Genomic DNA, 26,646 nt, shown 5'->3' with positions numbered 1-26,646 from the left:
CTCTGCTGGCAGCAAGAGTTGCAGTAGTGTTTGTTGTGTGGTATTTTTGTAAATGGAAAAAGATCATGTCTCAATTTATTGCTCTTACTACACACTTAATTTTACTGCAGCTTAACATGCAAATCACATACAGTGATGATTTATGTGGTTGTGTGTTTTTTTTTCCACTGGCATGAATCTTCATATTAAAGAAGCCACTAGTGAGTGTAGAAAATAGAATGTAATATTACTGTACGTGGTAATGGATGCTCTAGTGGTGTTCACCTAGTCTGTTTTGGAGTTGGGTTTTTCTTTTTCCTTGTTTTGACTTCCTGTAATCTGTAAGCACCTGCTGGTATTCTAGAAACTGGTCTTCTCCATGGTGTCAAACTATATGTACACATCTACTGCACTAATCATAAATGCAAGTCTAAGTAAGGGGTTTATTGTCCATGTAGCCTGTAAAATGCATGTAGATTCTGTTCTGTAAAAACAAATTATTTGAAAAGACTTACAAACAAAATAATATGGTCTTGGAAGAGCTGTATACACACAAAAGTGGATGTATTATATTGCAAAATTATAGAATGGTTTGGGTTGGAAGGGACCTTAAAGATCATCTAGTTCCAATCCCCTGCCATGAGCAGGGGCATCTTCCACAGGACAGGTTGCTCGAAGTCCCATTCAGTCTGGGTCCCATTCACCCAACACTTTCAGGGATTTTCAGGGCATCCACAGCTTCTCTGGGCAACCTGTTCCATGTCTCACCACCTTCAAAAGTGAAGAATTTCTTCCTTATATCTAATCTAAACCTACCCTCTTTCAATGCAAAGCCCTTGTCCTGTCACTACATGCCCTTGTGAAAAGTTTCCTCCTCAGCTCTCTTGTAGCCCCCTTTAGCTTCTGGAAGGTGCTATAAGGTCTCCTCAGAGCCTTCTCTTCTCCAGGCTGAACAGCCCCAGCTTCCTCAGCTGGTCTTCACAGGAGAGGTTCTCAACCCTCTGAGCATCTTCATGGCCCTCCTTTAAACTCACTCCAACACATCCATATCTTTATTTTCTTGGGGACCCCAGAGCTGGGCACAGTAGTCCAGGTGGGGTGTCACAAGAGCAGAGTAGAGGGGGAGAATCACCTCCCTCGACCTGCTGGTCACACTGCTTTTGATCCAGCCCAGGATACAGTTGGCTTTCTGGGCTGCAAGTGCACGTCACTGGGTCGCATTGAGCTTCTCGTCAACCTAACCATTATATGTACTTGTCATCTCTTGAAGAATACCTATTAAAATAAAATCTTTTAAATCATTAGTTTAATCTGTCTTAATAGTTCTTTTCATTTGATTGACAATTAGAAAATTAATGGGAAAAAGCCAGTTAATGCCATACTCAGCTTCAGGATTGAAAGCTGTTCCTTATTTTTTTTCCTTAATGATAGAAATATGTAAAATACTGGGGGAAAGGTCAGGGTGAATTGCACTCTTGCATATATTTTGTTGTTGTTTGTCTTGTTGATAAAGGTTTTGTAAACTATTCTGGTTCTTCTAGTGTAGAAGATAGTACCATTTGAAAATGTAACACTTAAGGGAACATATTGGATCACGAGATCCTGTCCATTGCAGTTACAGAGAACCATGTCATATAATCCCAACTGTAAACTGATCGTACCCCAACAGGACAACAGCTATAGTTTGTCCTCACTACTCACATAGAGTGTTGTCCTGCAAATTCGGGTTAAAACTATTCTGATTTCCAGCTACAGTGTTCTCGTGACCGTTTCACAGGCAGTTCTGAAAGTACAGTTTTCTTTCAGCTGTCAGAAGCGAGCTGCACACCAAGGCAGAATTTAAGAAAACACTGTCAGCTCCGTCTCATTTTTCATCTAAGACAATTAGGCTTTTTTAAGACCTATTCTTCCCTGCAGCTTATCACTAAGTTTCTTGGCATGTTGTATTCTGCACGTAATAGCTGGTATGCAGCAAGTCTCTCTGGACTTTAACAGTTTCAGTCCTGCCAAAGCTTCAAATGCCACGAGGTTGCCTTCCTGAAACCACTCAGCAGTCGCTTTATTTTTTTTTCTCCCCAGATAGGGCAGGGTCTCCTAACAATATTTAAGTGGTTTGCATGTTCCTTCCTCACAGCTGCCTATAGGACAGAGCATACCAGGGCACTCTGCACCATGTTGATCCTGCTTTGAGCACATATTTGCTAGGTTATCTGTTTCCTCTCTTATTTTTCCAAAACGGATGAAAACAAATGCATCTTGGCAAGTTGCTGTGTACATATGCACAAACATGTGCATTTATTTGTGAGCAGCAAGTGGCACCATGGTATTTGCTGTCAATGAAGGTGACTGCACCACTAACATTACTTTCTATGTAGAGGTTAAGAGCTTAAATGAAGTTGTGCATAGCAGAAATACACTGGTTTGTACTGTATGTGATTTATGAATTGGAGGGCTGTCAGATCCTAACCAGAAACAATTTGTTCTAGATGATCCCAAAGCTGTAACTGATTGTTCTGATATAAAGAAAACCTCAACTGTGAATGCATTGACTTGTATTTAGCATAGATTTCTTTTTCTTACAGTACTTTTATGGAGTATGTAGTCTTTGCTGAAAGAAATGCATGGGTTTAATTTGCATGAAACTTGGGGACAGTGACTTCTAGATATAAATTTCTGATTGCAGAAATGTTTTTTGTCCAAAAGATAAGTAGGAGTTTAATACAACAAAAAATTTTGACCATATGCTACTTTGAAAAATAACAAATATAAAATCTGTGGTCATAACTCAGTGATATTATAACATTTTAAAAAATTCTTTGGCATCTGCATCTGATGTTAGTGTTAAACCAAGAATTCCAAAAAATGAAATCTGTATCTTTACTGAAATTTATAGTTTACCTAGTTGAAGGAGAGCTACTACACTACTGCATACTTGGTAACCCAGGAATTTTATTTTTATATTTTAAAGAAATCACTATAGTAATTAGTACTTTTAAGTACTAATATAATAAGAAAGAATAAATCTGCAACCTGTTTTACAATGGTTACACTTTAAATTCCTCACTTAAGCATCTCCTAAATAAATTGGTGTTTGATTTATTAGTTGTTATCTACAAGCTTATAAGTACTCATTTTGTTATTTACCATTTTATTTTTGGTTTGTTTTTGGTTTTTTTATGTACAGGATGTGAATGAAGATCCTGGAGAAGATGTTGCACTTCTCTCTGTTAGTTTTGAGGATGCAGAAGCTACTCAGGTTTTTCCGAAGCTGTACCTCTCCCCACGTATTGAACAGTGAGTGAGACAGGTTTTTTTCTGAAATGTTTATTCTGCTTCATTTCTGAACTTTACAGTTTTTCCTGATATGTGTGAGAAATGTTGACTAGGTGATAACATGCTATTGCTTCAAATTGCTGAAAGTTATAGTGATTACTGCAAGTGTATGTGTGATGGAGAAATGATAGATCTTCTTTCAGCTAGTTTTGTATATGCCTGATATTCTTGTAGCATCATAATCTCTGAAAACTATACTGTATTTTCCTGTAGCAGAATATTTTGAATGCCTCCTATGGTACAGCTGATAGCTTTTGTGAAGGGGGGGATTTTTTTTTTCTATTTGGAAGGTAAGTTCTCTGTATAAACATAATACATTTGAGTAAAGTATTGTTGTAGCAGCTAAAGGGCTTTGTTAACTGTGTTTTAGGAATTTGCAGGTTTGTAGGTTACTTTTCTCAGAAGAATATCTGAATATTTCATTTTAGGAGTGTTGAACCTTACTGATTTGTTTACCGGTTGGCAAAGAGATTTGCTGAGAAACAAATTTCTACTCCTAAAATGGAAGGGTGATGATTAGAAATCAATCTGTTTTCATTAAATTTCTTTATTCCTTTTCTGGAATTTAGAATGTTTTAAATGCTTCTTCTTCCCTTCAGTATCTCAGTCCTGTAATGTGTCAAAAAAGTAACTATGTTAGACATTTCAAGTATATCACAATCAAACTGATCCAGCATTGTTTGAGTGATGTGTTATTTTTTTGGTTAATACTGCAGTTACTTTCCTCTGAACTGGTGATGATTCTTCTGTGTAGAGAAGAAAAGATAGGAAATACTAACTACCACACTTTTATAATAACTTGGGGATAAAGTTTGTGTGAGTGAAGAAACATGGTATCTTGACATTTTACTCAACAGAACATTGATCTGGATAAACTCTTGGATGCACTTTAGACAACAAAACCCAGGATTTGATTTAGATAAAGGCATAAGACTTTAGGATACTTTATTTAAGAAAATACATTGAAACAGACAGCATATATCGGTGCCAGGAGCAAGATCGGGATAGAGATTGGAGCAGGGCCCTGGATATGGGTCATAGGACCAGGACTGGGATTGGGATCAGGATGGAGAGAGAATACAGGAGTGGGGGCCTGAGCATTTGTCATAGAACTAGGATCGGGCAGCCGTGACCAGGATGGGACTGGGATCGGAGCGGGGCCCTGGGCATAGAACAAGGACTGGGCCCAGGCAGGTGGGAGCAGGGCAGCAACCTCAGGGCCTGGAACACAGAGGCACTTCGTGCTGTCACAGGGCTGTTAATACCAACAGTCCTTAGATGTTACCAGGAGTCTTTGGTTGGCTCCACAACCATCCGGTATCAGTGTTTGAGACATACACATTCTCTGACCTTCTGGGAAGCAAGAGCTCCAAGGGTCTCACTTTGGACTGCTGTTTATAGAGTTGTTAGAGTGGGCTTTAGTCATAGCAATTTTCTGCCTGGCTACAGTTCGAATCAGGAACTCTCTTTGAAGATTCAGTAGCAAAAATATTATCCCACTTGGGTTGTTATTCAGGCAAGAAGAATGAGTTTCCAAGTCTGCTCGTTAAAAAACAGGTGCTCGTTAGACACCTATTAGTCCCTGGGAACAGACAGTGTTTCTGCTAAGCTCAAGAGGCCCAGGGCTGGGCTGTGACTGTCAGGGTGCACAAAGAGTCCTCGGCCTCATGCTCTGAGCTTATGTAGTTTCACAGAGTACAAATCAAAATATTCAATAATTCCTCATGAGGGGCAGCACTGATCTCTGCTTTCTGTGTGACTAGTGACAGGACCTGAGGGAATGGCTGGAGCTGTGTCAGGGAAGGTTTAGGTTGGATATTAGGAAAAGGTTCTTCCCCCGGAGGGTGGTCAGGCAGTGGAATAGGCTCCTAAGGGAAGTGGTCATGGCCCCAAGGCTGAGAGAGCTCAGGGAGCTTTTAGACAACAGTCTCAGGCACATGCTGGGATTGTTGTGGTGTCCTGTACAGGGCCAGGAGTTGGACTTGATGATCCTTGTGGATCATTTCCAACTCAGGAGATTCCATGACTCCTGATATTTAGTAGCTTTTATATTTTCATATTTTATATCAATTCACTACTTTTTGTCAGCATTAATTGAGGGAATAACTGTAGTCCGATATGTAATTATCCTTCCATGTATCAAAGGATTCTTCTCCTGAGCTCTTCTAAAAGCAAATGGGCTGCCATTAGTCACCATTGTATTTTCAGTTGTAGTCACATATTGATGTTTAAGTGTATTTCAGGCCACCCAGGTATGTCTGTCTAAATGATCCATGAGCTAATGAATACATTGCTTTCAATACCACTTTCAGTAGTACCTTTAAAAAGGTGTTAACCTCTTGATACCAAGCAGAATAGCAATACAAAGGAACTCTTTTTCTTCCTAAAAGTATTGCATTTTCTCTCAGAACCCTAAAGAATATCTCATGTTAGATGTGTGATGTAGAGTGATACAGCAGAAAAATATTTGAGGGGTGTTGGTACGTATCTGACATGTCTGATGTATTTATGGCTTCATCATTTATGTAGTCATGTTAAAATCATGCCAGTAAACACTGGAGTTCCATGCTACACCATGGCACATTACTGATGTATCAAAGTCAAGATACTTCACTCATCTAACTCAATTTCATCACAGTATCTAGGTACTGGTAACCTGTAATACCAGAGCCGCTTGTGAGCTGTTGCACCTCCCTTAGTTCTACTGGCTACTTTTTTATGTGCCATGAAAAATATATGGGTATGTTTCTAATATTTGTTCAATTGCGCTTTAATAACAAAATATGTAGTCGTCTCTTGTTCTTTTCCCCAAACCAATCTCTGCTCTGTTTAGCAGGGGCTGACAGTCTAGATATTTAACTTTCCAATGTTTGGGAACTGAAGCAACAATGCATACTTCTTTATGCTTTCTGCCAAAAGTACAAAAGGCCTCAAGAAGCCCTGAGGATTAGTTTAATGACTTGAGTCCATGGCATGTTACATTTGAATTGTGTTCTGCTTATAAAAGTTCTTTCCTGCTGCTAGCAGTAATTGTATCTACAAAAGCCATGTAAGCAAATTACCGATGTATTTTTTTTTTATGCAGCAGATTTTGAAGTGAACTAAGTAGTGGTTGATAGTTCCCAACATAACATCCCCAAGTACTCAACAAAACAGGAAAAATAGTGAATTCCCACAGTTATTTTGCTAATACTAAAATCTGTTCACCTTAGGAAGAACAAGCAAACAGGAATAGCATTTTCCTGACATATGAAATAACATGTCAGCTTTGTAGAGAAATAAGAGCAAAGGGCCTGTTTGTGTAACGTGAGTTATCTCCTGCTTTCCCAAGAGGTTTCATTGCTTTTGTGCTTTGCCATATAAACATGCATTCCCACATTGCATTTTCTAAAAATGATACATACCCACAGATCTTGTCAGCGAATTTGAGTCCTAGCAATATGAATATAGTTTTTTTGTTTTGAAGGGTTTTTGTAAAGCATGATTGCTCTGGTTTTAGATGTATAGCAAACATAATACTAGCAAGACTTTGACTGCACTTTGTCATAGACTCTGGAAGAGATTTCCAAAATGAGGGAAATGTCCACCACCTTTTATGGTTTGGCTTGAAAAAGCTCACATATTGAAGCAGGGGGTAGAAATGCAATAGAGAATATCTGGCTACAGAGTGTCATGTCCAGTTCTTACAGTAAAACAGCCAACCCCACACTTTGGGACAGGAAGCGTTTGTGTTAATTTATAAAAATCTCAGCAATAACTATTCATAACCTGGTTTAATTCTTTCATTAAAACTTCCTAATTTGAAAACATTAATTTCAATACTAATTGTTCAAAACACATTAACAGCAACTTTTAGTTAATAGTTCCTTAACTTGAAATCAGTCACTTAAAAAAGCTTTCATTTTATTTGAAGAATTTTTCTTTTTCTTTGTTCTGCTGCATCAGTAACCATATAGATGCCAATAACAGTTGCTTTCAGTTGTTTCAAAAATTAGATCCAGTTAAAATGAAACATGAGATATTTATCATTTGTATTTATTTGAAGAAAACCTACCATTTTTACTCTAGTATCATAGAAAACAGTTTTTGCACACTTCTGGAGGAAGTGGTAAGCTGAGAAACTGCACAGACTGACCACACAACTTGAGAGGATGGTGCTCATCAGCATCCATGAGTGTGTGTCTACAGCTCATCCTTCACCTCCTCCCACCTCAGGGTGTGGGACTTGTTGCAGGATGCTCTTCCATCCTTCACTGATGGCTGCTGTGCTTTGGGTGGAGGGTCATACAGCTGAGCTAGGTAGGCACAGATGCATTCTGAGGCTGTTTCTGCCCTGTTTGGCACAACGAGGAGCTGCTGGGATATTTACCCTTTATGTCTGCCGCATCTCACGTGTTATTCATAACATCTCAAAACCTGTCGGTAGAAAGCATCTTGCTTGTTCAAAATTGCCTTTCTAGTGGAAGTACATTAGATACTCATATGTTAATGAAATTTTTAATAAAACTGTCCATCGCATCTTTGTTTTCTGTTTATTAAAAGTCATTAGACTCTAAATCCAGACAGTCAGTGCAGGATTGAACAGCTCATTTCTATATTAGTGTTTAAAATGTGTGTCAGCATACTACACATGAATGTGGATCAGAAGGTTCTGGGTTTTTTTCTTAAAAGAAAAAAATTTATATATGTAATTTTTTTTCGCTTCATGAGTCATCCATGCTAAAGAAAATAAAACTGGGTTCATCTTGGTTCACATTTTAAGAAAAAATATATAAGGGTAGAAACACTGTTACTCAGTGAGTTCTGTCTTCCCTGTGTTCACAGAAATAATCCTGCAATAAACACTGTTGTCCTGGAGGGCTTTTCTCTGATAAATACGCAGACGTGAATATGCTAAGAAAACCAGCTGTCAGTAGAACTTGTTTTGCTTAAATGGATCAGGCTCCATGCTTTGGGGACTGAAATGGTCGTTTTTTACTGGTCTGGGAGCTGTGCCAGAGGGTTCTTCGTGACTGAGGGTGGTATGCACAGTTCGGTGACTGCATTTAACCTTCTAGTACGGGCAGAGGAGAATAACAAGAACCTGGTCTGAACTCTTAGGCTTTGAACATTTCTGTATGTTTTTCACTGATGGAAAAAAAAATGAAGAGAAAAATAAGGACTTATGTTTGCTTTAAGGTGTTTCCTGTCTTTTACCTGTGCTTTCTGCTGGGAGCTAGAGGAGGAAAACCATAGAATTTACTGCCAAGTACTGCCTCTTACTGTGTTTGAGGTACAGGGGTGCTGTGAAGGACTTCACTTTTGAAGCTGGCATGCCATATTGCCACCAGTTGAAGCCTGCTGTTTCAGAATGATTATGAATACACAGTCACTGAATGAGTGGTCATGCATAGGCCTTTTTATATGTCTGTCTTTGTAGAAATCAGAAGTAAGATCTTCTGTTTGGTATATTAAAATGTGGTTGTGCATCTGAGTCGATGAGTTCAGGAGAATTGTTAGTAGGCCCCCAAGACAGTCAATGGCTTCTTCAAATCCCAGAGCGTCTTTGCATCCTTGGGAAGAAGGAGGAATGACTGTTGCTTTGCAGTGCTTTCTGTTCCATTAAGCCTTGTTTGGTCATGCTTCTATGCAGTGCCTGACCAGTGAGTGAGACATATCTACTACCTGCTCTGTGTGCCGTGTCCCCATCAATCAAACCTTCTGAAACTGTAGCCAGTACCATAACCTGATTGCCAATCTACCTCTGCTTTGCAACTCTTCCTGTGTTCTAAAAATCATCTGTTTTGCTGTGGCCAACTTCTGATGGCCTGTTGACAGCTTCAGAAGAGATCAGGGCAGACAGGGACTGGCAGTCAAAACAGATCCACTTGTACTTCTATTCCAGGTGTTCAATTGTACTGATTGTTCCTTTTTTTTTTTTTCTGAAGCTGCCATAGAGCAATTAGTGAAAATAGTTGTAGAAGAGCTAAGATTATGTGTCCATCATCTAAATGGTGCTTTAATGCAGGATATGTTAATGCTGTCTTTAAATGGTTCAGATAGTGAGATTTTTAAGGTGGCTTTTTTCAGTTAAGAGACTAAGCAACTAGACCTATTTGTCACGGTAAGAAATACTTGAGGCAGTTCAATGGGGCTGATTTTATTGCTAGGTAATGAGCTACCAGTTTCTCATATAGGACATAAGGGGCAGTTTTTGGTCTGATGAACGTTTTGTGGCAATCCAGAGCTCAATGTTTCCTTGAGCAAAACTTAGAGCTGAATGTTGGGAAGGGTTTGTGTCTTCCTGAAGGTTTTCCTCTGAGTGTCAGCCTGTATGCATAAGGTTCTGTAACATGATGGTACAGGGAATATTTTTACATGATATCAAGTACTTTACCACTTAAAGTATGTTCCTGTATGATTGAAAACACATATAGGTAAATGAGTTAGTAAGAAATCACAAAAGAAAATGGAACGGTGATTCAACACAGCCCTCTTCAACTCCCTTCCTCTACATACTTCTGGCTAGGGTAGAATAGTCTACAGGAATTTCAGAAGTTTTAAACACATTTGTTACCTTTAGGTCAAATCCCTCCATTAAGGTGTTGCATTTTTTCACTTGGGCACATACACTGTATTTCAGGCTACCCTAATTAAGCATACAATTCTCTATCGTGTTATTTGTCGTGTACTATGAGTTTAACACCTTTCATTGTAATGATCCCTGTTTCAACACAGGCATTTTTAAATGTAAAGCTGTACTCTACTAAAATATCCTCCTCAGCAATTTTACTGTGGTATTACTGCTTCTAGACATGTTTACCCTCCTACAAAGAGTGATAATGAAGGATAAAGGGAACAAAGTAATTTTTCTTTAGGATGTCAGACATTATTATTATTATTATTATTAAGGTGTTTTGGGTTCTTTACTGTTGTCCATATGTTTAAACTTGTATCTTTGTACAGTGAGATTGTCAACAGCACTTTTAATTAGTCAAAATTAATTCTGGCAACAATATTGAAAATTGCTGTCATTTTCAATACTAGTTAGGCCATACTTAGTACTTTTAAAATCTCTCTTATTTGCCATAGGGATTTTTTTTATTTTCTTAGATTGTATTTACTTTGTTACTAAAATTCATTTTAGTTTTGTAAAAGGTCTTACTTTTCTTTTTATATATCCAAGTGTTTTTGTCTGTTCTACTGCCTGTGTTACTCTTACAGTTTAGAGAGTTGGAGGGTATTTTTATTGCCATTCTGACGTTCCTGGTGCAGTACTGAAGTGCCTTTCTCGGATGTGTCCCTAATACATCAGAACACACACAGCAGATTTCATCTTCCTTTCCTGAAGTGTTTTTGTAGGAGAAAAGAAGCTTGCTAAACAGAATCGATCCATGTTAGTAGTGAACTGTGTCTGTCACAGGTGGCAGGATTTTTTTCATACCCAAGAATGAATAGGAATCTTTTGGGTTTTTTGTGTAGAACCTTTTGTTCTAAAGAACTGTGTGGACCAGCAGTAGAGCCAGCTTGCACTCCTTGAATTGTTTTCCATAAAGTTACTTAGGCTGACCAGAGAATTTGAAACAGGTGTCATCTGTTTTATTCTATGGTTTGTGGTATGGCAGTAATAGAGCAAGCAGGAAAGTCTGGTAACTGGGGTCAAATGTTAACCTAAAAATTACCGACTCAGTTTTTCTTGAAAATGCAATGAAAAAATCGAGTCCTATCTGAATTGTAAAATTTATACATGGAGGAACTTGGGGAGTTTCTCTAGGGCCAAGTTATTTGTTCTTTCATGGATAATGTACTGTTGTTAAATGCTACTTAAAAAAAAACAAACAAAACACAACAGTTAGATACAGAGTTCCTGGGAAATCTCAATTTAAGGAGTAGTTTTTCTGTTATTAAACAGGCTTAATTCCACAGACTGTCTCTTTGTAGTTAAATAGCTCTTGCAGAAGAAATGTCCTGCGAAGTTACTGATGGCATCAAATTTAAAAATTACCTGACAAGTTTGAGGCTTGTGCTAATTTATCCATAAATGTAATCATAGAATCATTTAGGTTATAAAATACCTTTAAGATTATCAAGGCCAACCATGAACTTAACACTCCCAAGTCCACCACTAAACCATGTCCCTAAGTGCCACATCTACACATGTTTTAAATACCTCCAAGGATGGTGACTCCACCACTTCTCTGGGCAGCCTGTTCAGTGCTTGAAAAACCTTTAGGTGAAGAAATTTTTCATAGTATCCAATCTAAACCTCTCCTGGCACAACTTGAGGCTGTTTGAGGTAACTAGCATTTGTTACCTGGGAGAAGAGCCCGACTCCCCCCTGGCTACACCCTTCTTTAAGGTAGTTGTAGAGACAGGGTTCTCCCTGAACCTCCTTCTCTCTAAGCTAAACCACCCCAGTTCCCTCAGCTGCTCCTACTAAGACTTATGCTCTAGACCCTTCACCAGCTCCGTTGCCCTTCTCTGGACACACTCCACCACCTCAGTGTCCTTCCTGTACTGAGGGGCCCAAAACTGAGCACAGTACTCAAGGTGTGGCTTCACCAGTGCCAAATACAGGGGGACAATCACTTCCCTGGTCTCGCTGGCCACACTATTTCTGATACAGGCCAGGATGCCATTGGCCTTCTTGGCCACCTGGGCACACTGCTGGCTCATGTTCAGCTGTTGACCAGCACGCCCAGGTCCTTTTCCAACAGGCAGCTTTTCAGTCGCAGTTCCCTGAGTCTCTAGCATTGTATGGGGTTGTTGTGACCCAGTGGAAGGACCCAGCACTTTGTCTTGTTTAAACCTCATGCATTTGGCCTCAGCCCATCAATCCAGCCTGTCCATATTCCCCTGTAGAGCCTTCCTGCTCTCCAGCAATTCCACATTATTACCCAACTTTGTCATTTGCAAACTCATAGAGTGGGCACTTGATTCCCTCATGCAGATCATCAATAAAGATATTAAGCAGGACTGGCCCCAGTACTGAGCCCTGGGGAACACCACTGGATGTAACTGTTGACCACCACTCCCTGGGCCCCGACCATCCAGGCAGTTTTTTACCCAGTGAACAGTGTACCTGTCCAACCCATGGGCAGCCACTTCCTCCAGGAGAATTTCATGAGAAACAGTGTCAAAGGCTTGTCAATGACAACATGGACAGTCTTTTCCTCATCCATTAAGCAGGTCACTCTATCACAGAAGGAGGCCAAGTTGGACAAGCAGAACCACCTTTCATAAACCCATGCTGGTTGTACCTGATTCCCTGATTGTCCTGCACGTGCCATGTGATGGTACTCAAGATAATCTGCTCCATGACCTTCCCTGGCACCAAGGTCAGCCTGATAGGCCTGTAGTTGCCCAGATCCTCCTTCTGATCCTTCTTATAGGTGGCATTACATTTGCTAATTTCCAGTCAACTGGGACTGGAAACATAGTTAACACAGTTAACCAGGACTACTGATTAAGGTGGAAAGTGGCATGAAGGTCATGGAAGCTTTTCCTTTCAGATCAAAGTTGAGATTTGGTTGTTCTGCTGTATTCATTCTAACTGGATATGAATTACCGAAACCCAAAGAGTAGTTAAATGATTAATTAGAATCTTGGCAGCACATGCAGTAGTTATAGAAAGGCACATTTACTCAACAGCTATGAAAACTCTGATTTCCTAGAGTACACTTTGAACCCTCTTTTGTTGTTGCGTGGGTATTTTTCCCAGTTCTTGATGTAAATGCAAACCCACCACTACAGAACGTGGTATCTTAACAAAGTACACTTTCTTGAAGTTGATTTTTGCATATTTGGGATATGTGGTTTGCTTTCTGAATATGGTGACTAAATCATTTGTTTTCAGAGAATTTCACTCTGATTGTGATCTGCACATGATAGTATTCTGTCTTAAGACTTTTCCTACTTTAACTATTTAAAACCGTTAACAAAAAGTCAGCTACTGTTTAATGCTTGCTTCCAGATGGCCAAGTGCAATAGGTACAATCTCTGATCACTGGAAAGTGAAAAGTTGAGGATTTTCAAGTAAAATCTCTGAAAACTGTGAAACACAGAATTAAGTTGTATGTGAAAGACATCAGTTTTGATTGCCTCTCTTGTCTTCTCCCTCTGCCTGCCCTCCCCCAGTTAGAGAGAGCTGGCAGTAGCCTCTAGGAACCATGTTCCTGCTGCTGATGTTTTGGCAGGGAATGCGGTGACACAGGGAGCATGAATTGAGGAGTATGGCAGAGGAGGAGCCCTGCAGGGAATCTCATGGGCAGGAGGGAGAATATAAGTGGGGGGATCTTGGCTCTGTTTTTTGTGTGATAAAGGGAAGGATTGTAGTGCATCCTTTGAGATTACCAGAAGGGATGGCTCCTCTGCCGACCTGCTTTTTTCCCAGAAGTTTCCCAATCCCACAGTAGTACTAGGTAACATCTCTCATTTTCCTTTGCTTTCTGCCTTCATCTTTCCTGCCAATAATCAGTGGCATTTTAAATGTAATGCCTACTTGAAAGGAACTTTAATACCTCCTTAATTGTAGGAAGTGTTCCATTGTAGGAAGATGCCATTTTCCCAAAATAAATCATGGCTGATTTTCGCAATGTGACTATTGGGTTTCTGGGAGTTTCCTTTTCCCTAGGTATTGTCAAGAATGTGATTCATTGTATTGCTTATTTCATTCGAGGCATATGAGGCAGTCACAGTCCATCCCACTACTTAACTACACAGCTACTCGGCTCATGTTAGTCAGCTGAAACCCTTCCAGCACTTGCACATTGCACTTACCTGGAGAAAATATATAAAGAATATCAAGTGTGGGACTTTTTGTTGAGTAATCTTCTCCTAGATAACAGATTCCCCTTCAGGAATATCGAGAACTTCTTTCCTAGGAACTTTCCTCTGAAGAATCCCCTTAAGAAATCACAAGGATTTGTGAGTTGTAAAATCACCACAGACATCCTGTAACTATACTAAACTTCAGCTTTCTTTAAGTGAAAGTGCAGATTATAGGCAAGTTAGAAAGACATTCTTTAAATGGAATGGATATGCTTATTTTGTAGATTTGCTTTTAGGAAAACATGTGAACTGATCTGTGTGGAGAGCAGAAATGGCCAAAAACATTATCAAGCAGAACAGGGCTTCTTGTGAGTCCTTTATGTTTTGCATCTTTCGTTTCTCTGCAACCAGCACTTCTTGAGGACTAGCAGGACCTGATTAATCTGTAACCTGGAAGAAGCACACAAAGGTAGTTAGAGCTGGCCTGTGGGCTGCCTTACATCCAAGGAGTTGCATATTCATTTTATGTTTAAAGAAGCTTTTTTTTTTTAAATCAAGAATTTAAATCAATATTCATATACCTGTAGTCCTCTTTTGTACTTCAAATGAGTGTTACGCTCCCTGCTCTCTTTCATTGCAAATCATTGAATTCTTCTGCTGTCTTTGAGTGGTCACAGGCAACAGCTAAACTGTGGGACCCACTTCTGAGGTTTGCACCATGGTCAAATTCAAAACCGGTGTTAGGAGAAGATCTGGATGTTCAACGTACCGCTTCCTACCCTGACTTTTTTTGGAAGAAATCCTGAGCACTCAGATAGGGAGGAACTTCTGTGTTCCAGCAGGTCTTTGATCTAGATGATTAAGAGCCAGAACTCTGGTGTACACTGTGAGGCACACCTGCCTTGAGTTGTTTCAGTTTTTTGGGTTTGTGGGATTTTTTTTTTTTTTGTTCATCATTGATGTATCTAGCTAAGAAAGTTTGAAAATGCTTATTTAAGCCATTTATCAAACATGACATTGAGTAGCAGTGTTTTGAAATCCTTCCAATTCAGTGGGTTTATAAACCATTCCTGTCTTTCATGATTTCTACAAATCATGTAACCATTGTGTTAATGGGGAGAAAAAACTGGACTCTTTATGTATAGTTTGGAAAACATTTTTGTGTGTCAACAAAGAATATTACAGAATTTAAATGAGAGATCTCAAGTGTGATATTAATATGTGCATGCAGTATGTGTCAAACATCCCACGGAGGAAGACAAGTTAAATTTGGCAAGAACTGAAACTTTAGAAGATGAAAGTGTAGATTCTTTTTAATTGGATTTTAAAGCTAATTCTTTGAACTGGTTTCTGGTCAGAGATCACTTAAAATACATGAGGAGGAAACTTTAGCTATTTAACAATTTCAGTGGACAAAACTCTGTTAGTACCGAAGTTGCAGACACCACAGTGCAGTGGAAAAACCTGTACAAATAGAGCGAAACAATTCTGCTTGCAGATATTTGCTGTTGAAGCCAATGAAAGGGCTGTGCTCTTCTGTGTGGTTTAGTGATGTCAAGCACTACTTGCTGGAGGCAGCTGTGCTACTGCAATGCTTTCCTGACCTTAAATAGCCTATATGCTGGGTAATGCAAGTGTTCAAATATAAATACAGGGCACATAAGGACAGAAGGAGGCCAGAAAAGCCATCGAGGCCCCTTCCCTCCCCTGAATTAGTCAGTGTCTTCCTCAGTATTCTTCTCTTCTGGTATTTGTCCAAGATATTTACAAAACCGTTTAGACTAATTGTTCCCTTGTGTTGCCTCAGTACTGTTTATTCCATATGTTAAGTACTGCGTGCAAAGCAGTTCTGCTCTTCAGCTTGGCTGCTGCTTGCTTTCCTTTCCTTTTCCTTTCTTCGAGGTTGCCTTTGATATTAACCCAAACAGCTGTGCAACCTCTGTCTGTCCTGGAAGATTGCTTTTACCTCTGTGGCAGCAGCCCACTGCTCTTCTCTAGCCCTCCTCTCCAGGGCAGGCAGCACTTTCTGGGACATTCTGTGGAGGTAGTTCCTTCAGGTCATGTTTTTGGTCGACTTCCCAGATTTATTTTTTCCTTTGCTCTGTAATGGGAAGATGGTTAGATGACATGTATGTGTAATTACATAGTGATCCTCTTAATTTGTTCCATTGCTCAAAAACTGTGTTTCTTTTGTAGCTGTAATGAAGACTGTGTAACTTGCTTCCTACCTCCTCAAATCCTGTTGTTTTCAGTTGGTACTCTTAGTTTTGTTCATTTACCTACCACTTAGGTTTCTCATACTGCCTTCCATTGTTTTTTTTATTTCTTTAAGTTCCATCTCTATTTTCTGGTTTCTGTTTTGGCTGTTTGTTTTTAGCTCTGCACACCTTTCTGAAAATGTGTTTCATTTTCAAGAAGTGAGGTTCTGTTTTTGTGCATGACAGGTAGCAGTTTTTCCTGCAGTTGACATAGAAACTGTGAGGAGAGTTGAATGATGAATGTACATCCTGACAAAGAAAGTCTTGTTGAAAATTTAGGTAATCTTTGATCAATGAAAACTCAACAGCCGTTTTAATCGTCTGATACAGAGAATCAGTGCATGTCCAGAACAGTCATTTAGTGTTGTCTATGATTTCAGTGGCTTTGTTGTCTTTAAGCATTTTAACATTATTTTTTTAATACACTTTTTGTTTTTTTTTGTTTTTTTTTTACTTTTTTTTTATTATATGTTTATTTATATTTCTTTTAACATTATTTCTCTTTAGAATTAATTGCTTCCATTTATGAAAGGAGTGAAACCTTCAGAATTTTTATACAACAGTGAAAGCAAAAACATTCCATTTGTCAAAGCCTGGATATAATTGAACAAACTTTTTTCCCCTCCATGATAATATTCTATTTAGAGTATATATCTCAGCAGTAACAAAGATGATATTTCTCACTACTATGAATTCTTTGCTTTGTTTTTCTAGTATTATGTTAAAATTTTGGAGGTCACATCAATTCATAAATATATCAAGTTCTTAACCTAGGATAGCTGCAGTGGTTTTGTAAAAAATTCTTTTGCAGTAAATAAGTGGTAGATTTCACATCAGTCATAAAGCTCTTTGTTGGAAAGGAGCTCTCAGTCATCTAGCCCAAATTCCTGCTTGGCATGGGACTACCATCAGCACTAGCTCAGGTTTGTGTAGCAAGGTCTTGTCTGTGTCTTGAACAGTTGTCAGTGGAGATCCTACAGACTCCCTTAAGTCTGCTTCTCCTTAGGGAAGGACCTCCTCTGAAAGTCCCTTCCGAGCATCCCAAGACCTCAGTTGTCCCAGTCCTTGAGATCATGAAGGTCCCTTCATACTGAAGCTGTGCAGTTGGTTGTAGCTGTATTATACAGAGCCGTTAACAGTGTGCCATTTGTTGTGGCAGTATGGAAGGAAGGTACTCTTCACCCTTGAGCCACCATCCTTCCATTTCAACTCTGAATCAATAACAAAAGCTGTGGTAACACAGCTTGCCTCCCTAAAGGCTTTTTAGTTAGTCTCATCATGCTTCTCCAGCAATATGGAAGGGTGAGGTCTTAAGGATATATTGCTATATAGGATTTGTTCTGGCTGGAGTTCATGATGAGCCAGTATAAAGTTAAATTAAGTTCCTATCTCCAAGGGATGGCATGGAGAAAGAGGGTATGAGTTTGCTACATTCTGACGGGGTTCACTAATGCATAGTCCTTTGAGACTAGCTGGTACATGACATAACTTAGAGCAGTGTAACTAAATATTAATGAATTTCAGTCCATACTGTGATTAAGTTATGCCTTGCAACACCAAGGCACATAATACAGGGAAATCTCTTTTACTTTATTTTCTTAACTCTGAATACTGAAAGCTTCTAGTTACTTTTTCAATACACGGATACTAATTTGTATTTTCTTTTCTTAAATTTCATAAACTATAGAAGAATTTAAAACAAAAAAATAAATACCCTGAAATAGAACACTAGTTGCTAGCAGTGAATGATCTTGGCAATGCAACTGGCACTGCTGAGTTCTTTGCACATACAACTGAGTACACTTAAAATGTTAGAAAAAGGATACATTTATCCCGGTTTTTTTTAATACTAATGCTATGAAAGTCTAGCATTCTATTTTTGTTCATCTACCAATCTGTTCAGCATATTTTGTTTAATAGTTTAATGGTAGAGTCTATATGCAACCACCCATGTTACATCAGACTCTGCAACTGGAATGTTGTTTACTTTTCACCAAGGCAACTCCCTGTTTTTTATTAATTAGTATCTAACAAGGTCAGATGGCTGACTCTCTTTAAAGTCAAGAATGTAGGGGTGTTCAGGATTTATAGGCACACTGTGCTGGCAGCAGCATCTTTTGTACCGGTGGCCTGTTAAAGGAGATGATTTGGGATGGCTTTTTTCATTTCTATATGTGTGTATATTCTTTTATTCTTCTTCAGTTATCTTGGACAGGCAATGTGTCTTCTTCACGTGCGTAGTCCTTTAATACTTTGTACCATGAAGTTATTTTCTTAAGCAACAGAATGAAACTGAGAAGATTTGTGGGAAAGTCTTCTACAATGTTCTCTCACCATTCTTTTGGGGACTAAAGGAGAACTCACGTTTCTGAGGTGGTCAAATTAGCAACAGTGGCTCATGTCTAAAATGCATTATATTTTTCTTAGTTTTAACAATCCATCCCTCAAATATCTCAATTAAAACAGTACCAGCAGGGATTCTTTTGTTAAATGTTTAGGGATTTTGTCCAGGCTTGATTTGAAATGATGCAAGGAATACAGTATACACAATTTTCTCAGTGCCATTCCACTGATAAAATGTTTTACTGTCTTGTAATCTGAATATCTGTTTTTTGCAAACTTTCATGTGTTTATCTCTTGGTACCCTTCTGGGACAAGACAGTACCACATATTGTTAGGATATGTGAATGTATCCATGTGTGTCAGAAAGATTTCATGATTGGGAAACTAGAACCAAATAGACTCCCTTTGATAATCTCAGTCTGTACCAGATGAATGTTGCTAGGCTTAGAAATGGCCTCTTTCTTTCATAGTCAAATTTTTTAGGTCAAATGTCTTTTCTTTTTTGCTTAGTTACCTTCCTCAGTCACTACCCTGCCTTAGCTGTATAGGCTGTCTTGAGGCTGTACACACATAGGTGCATGGACATGTGATACAGGTTCCTCTGTCATCTCCACTGGGGTCATTTGAGCTGTGTGCTCTAAAGAAATTGAAATAAAAAAATTGAGTACGTGCAGAAGTACATTTTTCTTCCACCATGAAAAAGATCTTTTTAATAATCTAGTATGTTTCTGAGTTTTGACCCTGCCAGAATATCTCAGTAACATAGAGATAAATAGATATTGCAATTGGCAAGCTGATTATAATTGTATCTTAAGGCAAGCAAAAAAGATTTTTTAATTTACTTCAATCCTTAAAACCTGTAAAAATACTGGATTCTATTTTAAGAATGAATAGTAGGTAAATAGTGTTCCACCCAAAATCTGCCAATTACTGATTGTGTTCTCTTCATTTTTTTTTAAGTTCTTTTGTTGTAGGAGGACATCTTGGCAGAGCTTCACATATGTGGTTAAGTGCTTGCTGAGCCACAAGCAAATAATACTGTACAGTTAAGCATTTCTTCCTGCATCACCAATTTCTATTCTCTTGGGCAACAGGAGTTCAGATCTGGGCAAGGATGACAGGCATAGACCTGTCTGATTGGATTAATAACATAGAAACTGTTGTTAGCCACCATAGTAATATTTTACAGTTGATCTTGTGGTAAGTTTCTCAACACAGATTTTGATTTTATTATACCAACAAATAGATAGGTGAGTAACTCTTGAATCCTGAAGACAAAAGGAGAATTTGTTCGCGTTTTCAGGCTTGGCAGATCAGAATTCTCCTAAAGGAGGTCAGAAAGGGTATGTGGAAACCTGAAGGGCAGTGATGATTCAAAGTTGACTTCCAGTATATTGACTGGGGGGGATTTCTTTTAAAATGCTGTATCATTTTTGCTTGTGTGGCATTTTTAGTCTCTCAAACTACTTTTGCTTGGAAATAAGAAATAATTAGTGTGAGGAAATGTAAGTTTTCAAGTTCATTCACATGTGGAATGGAGCTGTGAAGTAGAATTAGTTTGCTTATCAGTTGGATATTATAATTTTTAAAAAAAGGGGTTTTGATAAGTTTATTTAATCATAAAATCAGTACTTCACAGGGAAGGTCTTGTGTGTTCCTAGGGGGAATGACCTCGAATTGTTCCTTTATCATAACCTTTCAGGAAGCTCAAGTAGTGTATATTGGGTAGTAGGATCTATATTCTGGGTTGTACTATGAAATTGAATGCATGTGAAAAATCTGTCCGTGACTTAAATTTGCTTCTCTGTGCCTTTGTGATTGTGTTGAAGTGATAATAACAGCTAAGACTTGGGAGGGTGAAGTTGTGTTGCATGAACTCATGGAGAGCTTTTGGGAAAGCAGTTCTGAAATTCAAATAATGACATTCAAGAAGTTTTGAACTCTCTTTACTGTGACGGTAGTGAGGCACTGGAACAGGTTGCCCAGAGGAGTTGTGGATACTCCATCCCTGGAGGTGTTCAAGGCCAGGTTGGATGGGGCTTTGAGCAGCCTGATGTAGTGGGAGGTGTCCCTGCCCATGGCAGGGGGGTTGGAATTGGATGATCTTTCCAACCCGTTCTGTGGTCCTGTGACATGCCTTATTTGTCATTTCTTATACTTGCACATGGCATAAACTCAACTTCAGTTCTCTTCAGAATGCTTCAGTCAGCCTTGATAAGCTCAGTTTATGATTTTGTACGTGCAGTGTGAGACCTAAATCCTTAGGAAGGAAAAAGACAAAGATCTTTTGGAAATTAATTTGATTTTTTGAGGTTACTCCAGTGTCTTGGCAGTCTGGATGTGGTAAATGCTGAAGAGACTTTCACCTTTGTTAGGATACCAGCCCCTGAAACTGTTTTGTGACACAATGTAACACTAGGAGGGGAAGTTTTGGGTTGGGGTTTTTTTAACAAAACTGAGTAAAGTTACAAATTAAAACAAACAAACAAACAAAAAAACAAACAACAAAAAACCATAAACTGTATCTTGTTCTTTTAAGTAATAGAAATGCATTTTTCAGGTATAGTTCTTTTTATCCCCAACTAGCAGCTTTTGCTCTTTATTCTCCAGCTTTTCCTGCTTTTGGAGTTGTCTGTGTTTCCTTCCCCTTCAATGTGTATTTACATTGAAGGAAAGATGAAAATACCTGGTCCTGAAGATCATTCAATCAAATTGAGCAATTCTGGTGATTCCCTGGTAGACAGATGATAGAGTGCTGGATTTTGAAGGCAAAGTATGAAATTTTAAATAAGAAGAATTTTTATATCTTTGGGAATATGAATCGTCTACCCTGAGACTTGATAAATAGTAGTCAACTGTTCTCCAGGCTTTCCTTGCTTTTACATGTACTGCATTTTATTTTATTGCAAAGTTAGAAAAATCAGACTATGGACATAATTCCAACCTTTCCCAGCATTTGGTTAGAGGAGCTACAATTAGATATTTTTAGTCCTGACCAAGTTTGCATAAATGTTCTTCAGGTTGACACTAATTAGATACTGAATAAATACATGTTCCCTTGAAGGGTAGATAGCCTTTTCCAAATACTGGCCACAACTTTAGATAGGTCACTTTCCACAGTAGGTCTCCAAAGTGAAAGCAATTTGGAGCAGGTGTTACACAGGCCATAGGAGTGTAAGTTTGACATGTAAAGAATGGGTGTCTTTTTTTTTTTTTCCCGAACTAATACATGGATTTTGAAGTCACTTCCTAGGCAATAAATCTGTGCATTTCAAAGATTTTTTTCCATGTATTGTCAAGTTGAAAGATGAAGATTAGGTGTTTCACAACCAATTTTGTCTTTCATGCTCTGAAACTCTGTAGGATACCAATCATATTAGGATGCGCTAAATAGCACGGGTGTACATGGTAACAATTGCATGTCCCAGGTTTGGCGGACTTGAAAAAGATAAAGTGATAAAGTACAGGGAACAGTCTAGATATTAGTATGCAGTAATTGAAAAGTTTGTGGTGTATGGAACCACGATCTCCAGTCTCTTCAGTAATACTATTGCAGCTGCTGATTTCTAAAGCTACTCTGTCAGGTCAGTTCGAATAGAGATGCAAATCATTTCTATTTCCTTTGTTTTTGAGAAGTGTGGTCAGGGATGGCAACAAGTTAGTCAGAAAGGGAAGACTGCAAAATTTATTAATGATTGATTTTTACCTGATTTGGATGTAGCAAAGAAACTAAATGGTAATTTGGAAGTAAGTTAGTTGTCTTTTAATTCCCCATCGACATACCTTTGGTTTGATAGTCTCTTCCATGCTAGTATTCTGACAAATCTTGTTGGAACTCCCGGTGAAATAGCCAAGGGCTAACTTTGACCATCGCTACTGAATTTACCTCCCATGCTTTGAGGGACTTCCTGTGGGCTTTAATCCCAAGTTTGGAGGGCTCATATGGAGATGTTTTTGTTATTGCCGTCCTATGGAACTCTGTTTCATGGATTGTGGATTTCAATACTGAGATGTCCTAATTTGCAGATTTTAGATAAATTCGACTGTCTAGTTACACTTCCTAATGCTTTTACTTCTCTTTATAAAATCGCCTCAACTATCAACATAATTTTGCATTATAACTCTCCCAGACAACAAAGAAAGGAGAAGAAGTTACCATCAATTATAATGTTTGTTGTTGTCTTCTCTCCCTCTCCCCCTGCCTCTAAAAAAAGATTAAACAGAGTTAGTTGTATCTCGTCACCACATCTCATCTCTGTACTGCAGTGGCTTGAAAACAAAGAGCAGACAAATAGAATTGGGCAGCAGCACTGGCTAATTACAAAATTTGTTCGTGTAAGGGGCCTTACAGCTATGTTTGTGATTGCTCTGAGACCTTTAATCAAAACTCCAGCATTGCCTGTAAGTAGATCCTCACTGGTGTGTAAGTGGATCCTTAAATCACAGACATGTTTGGGGGGTGGGATTTGCTTGCCCTCCTCTCTCAGCATCTTGCAGTTAGCCATACCTGTTACACAGGGATATCGTGTGTGCGGGCAGTTTGCTGGTGGTGTCTTTAGGCTATGTCCTTACTTGACTCCACCTACTCTGAGAAGTTTGACATACCCTGCTTCCCAAAGTAAATAGTGTTTGGGGTTTGGTTGTTTTGTTCATTCTGTTTCATCCCCACAGAGGAATGAATAGAGCCGTTTTGTAATCTTGATTCTCAGTTTACTTCCTTCACTCTTTTCTTAAACCCCATCACAGTAACTGGTAGTGTTTAAAGTTCTCTTTCAAGCACATGCCATCCAAATCATGGTGGTATGTGAAATGTCATGTTAGGCAACTGTTGATATTGTCAGAGGGATTGTATGTTAAGCTGGGGTGGGGAAGCTAGTACAGTGTGTTTTGCAGAGCTGTGCATTTTTAAAATCATCGTGATCGCTGGCGTATCACTTGTACTTGCAGAAGAGGGCAGGGTCATATATCTTCAGATGCAGTGCTTTTCCAGATGTTCCACCCAGTCTGAGTTCATGTCAGACAAGTCAGGTCGTTTCTGCGCAGCTATTGAAGTATTCAAAGGAGGATCTTTATTTATTTGAATGTTTTGTTCTTTTCATTAAATCTAAAACTCTTTGAAGGTATACCACCTTTCACTTTGCTGATCATAAAATTAAAAATATTTACTTGGCTTTAAAACCTTCTCAGGAGGAAAAGAAAATATAGTCATTTTAAAATTCTGCCTTTTCCCCCCATTAGCTCAGGTTACACTTACTACTATTTTCATTGCAATTTTAAACAAACACCATCATTTGAATGATTAGTATCTATTTTAATCACATAATACTGTGACAATCCTTTTAATTTTTTTATGTTAATAGAGAGATATGTGTTTGTGATTAAAATTTAGCACTATAATCTGCCTTGCAGCATCATCTAAATATACTGCCCCAGTAGAAAATCACATGCACGCGCAAAATGATAGTGAAGTTTATAGAAACAGGTCTACCACATATGATATTTGCCCTAAGAATTCTCCAGCCCTAAGCTGTTGGTGGCTGAGGGAATTTGATTCAGATGTATTCAGTAATCCTGAATTAATTTCTCTTTCATGGATTTGTCCAGCCTACTGTTTGCATACATATTGCCACAGGGATTTTCATAGCTCCACTGTATCTTGCATGAAGATCTACCTCCTTTTAGTTTTGAAACTAGCTCCTCCTCTTAGCTTGGTGTAATGCTGACCACTACACTTGTATTGGAAGATATAGCAACTAGTCAGTGCTTATTCACTCATCATGTAATGGTTCTCGGTCTGCTATCCTCATTTTCTGTTTTCCAGACTGAGTTGCCCTGCAGACAACTTTCTACTTCTTTCCTCATAATCCCTTTTTTTTTTGCTTTTTATTTTGTGCTGAGCTGACATTTCAACTGAACTTTGATCATAACCCTGAGATCACCTGAATGTTCAGCATGGTGTCCATTTTATATTTTTGGTTAGGATTGTTTTTTCTACATGTATCACTTCATACTCATCTGTGTTAAATCTTCTATTTACTGCCATTCTCCCACCTCAAAACCTGTTCATTACTCTTCGTGGCTGGAGCTTGTTTTGACTACCCTCAGTAACATACCGTCCCCAGACTGCCACTTGGCAGCTCACCTGTTTGTCAGGTCATTTATGAACATTTTAAGCAATGCAAGTCACTACTGAACCCCCCTGCTGACTTAACCCTGCTGTTAGAGCTCATAACTCACTAATGCTTCTTAGTGACTCTTTCAAAGAGCTGCAGTGGGTGTGGGAGACAGGACTATCCCTAACTGGGAAGGAATCAGTGTGGCTTTTATGTAGTGCCTATGCACGCATGTGTGCTGGGAGGGAGGTTCTGAAATGAGGACATTACCCATTTGCCTAAAACCTAGGGAAACCCTCGCAGAAAAAATAATCGAGGTTTTATCATGTATTTGTCATCTCCATGGCCACCTCCTTTAACTTGGTTTTATCTGAGTGAAAAAAACCTTAGTTTTACTGTGCTTAAAACCACTGGTGATGATTCTCCAGATACAGGTGGCTCTTGGGCTACTGTTTGTTAATGTTAGATTAACATTGAGTTTTCGCTTGTGGTACCCATCATCGGTTCAACAGAGATCACAGTGCTTGAGATGACATGCATTGACTCCAACTAGGGACGACCAATCTTTGAGCATCCTTACAAGAAACAAAAAGAAAGTTTAAAAATGGGTAAGTAGAACTACCTTCAAGTGTATCCTGCACACTCACCTAAATGGAAACAGTTTAAACTGCTGTGAGTTGTAACAGTTCAAATATGTGTGAACAGCAGCTTTTCTTCTTTGTGCTGGAGGGATTTTGTCCTGCAAGAGCTAACTATCCTTGCGTAACAGGCAATTGTTTTACAGTAAATCAGTAGCAAATCAAATGCTGAGTAGCTTTTGCTAGAAAATCTTGCTAAACAGAACTCCCTGAGAGCAGCTTCCTGGTTGATTTTTTTTTTTTCCCTCTTCTTAATGTATAAGAACAGAAAAATCTGCTCAGAGTTTTCTGAAAAGTCAAGCAGTGGAAGAAACAAGAACAACAAGGCCATGTACCAATAGGTCTTTTTTTGTATAATGTTTTTTGGATAGCATTGGGGTTGGATAATAAATGAGAAGAACTGGCTTCTGGAAAAACAGGACCTTCCCCGACACATGCATTTTTGCATTAGTTTTTAAAATTCTTACTGGAGGAGATGGGCAGAGTACAAAAACATTTTCTAACTTATGAAATGGTGGTAAAGCTTCCATATTTTGTGCTGTACCCAGTGAACATAGGCAAGTTTCCATCACCTTCTGGTGTTTTGACCATTATTTTACTTGTGTTGATTCATTCACCTTCTTTTCCCACCCACTAAGCAAGATAGTAAACTTACTGTGAAACTACCAGAAATTCCCACAGCTTTTTCTCTGATACAAACTCCCAGCTTAAAAAAAAAAAAGAAATAGAAAAACCTACTGACTGATGGAAACTTTTAACTTTTACGCTGTGGGTACTGCCCAAAAAGAAATTCATAAATACACATGTCTGAAACTATAAAGACTAATAGATTCCTGGTCTGGAGCTTTGGGAAAAAAAAGGTCATATCTCTAAACTTAGACTAAAATAAGTTTGTCAGATATTTTCAGTGGTATTAAGCAACTCCTGCTTTCCAGTAAAACTGGAAGCTGGGAGAGCGAACAACCTTTGAAATTTGCTGCAATTGGAAATTGCCTCATGTTTTCCATTATAAATATTTTTCTTTTGTTTCTTTTATTTCGAAATTTTTCAGTTGTGGACTGAGGTTTTCCATATGAGATAACTGCTTCAAATGAGTACTGTTTTGAAGCTTCCTTAGGACTAAGATATTTGTCTTACCAAGTCAGATTTCCATCCCTTAGAGGCATCAGGTTTTTTTCTGTGGCAATGTCAAGTTATACCCTCCTCCAGCACCTCAGGTTTACAGAACTTTAT

The 26,646-nt window shown here is 38.7% G+C and overlaps 1 protein-coding gene across 4 annotated transcripts in view; it reads left to right on the top strand.

The window, feature by feature from the left end:
• BABAM2 (BRISC and BRCA1 A complex member 2) overlaps positions 1 to 26,646 on the top strand; it is a 171,436-nt gene that overhangs the window by 88,672 nt on the left and 56,118 nt on the right. For all 4 annotated transcript variants that reach the window (XM_032684413.1, XM_032684414.1, XM_032684415.1 and 1 more), the window contains exon 7: positions 3,164 to 3,273. In XM_032684413.1, coding sequence (XP_032540304.1) covers positions 3,164 to 3,273 — 110 coding nt within the window. The remainder of the gene's footprint in view (positions 1 to 3,163; positions 3,274 to 26,646) is intronic.

This window comes from Chiroxiphia lanceolata, chromosome 3, assembly GCF_009829145.1.
Source record: "Chiroxiphia lanceolata isolate bChiLan1 chromosome 3, bChiLan1.pri, whole genome shotgun sequence".
Lineage (NCBI taxonomy): Eukaryota > Metazoa > Chordata > Aves > Passeriformes > Pipridae > Chiroxiphia > Chiroxiphia lanceolata.
Note: the sequence above shows the minus strand (reverse complement) of the source record. Positions and strands in the feature narration are given on the sequence as shown.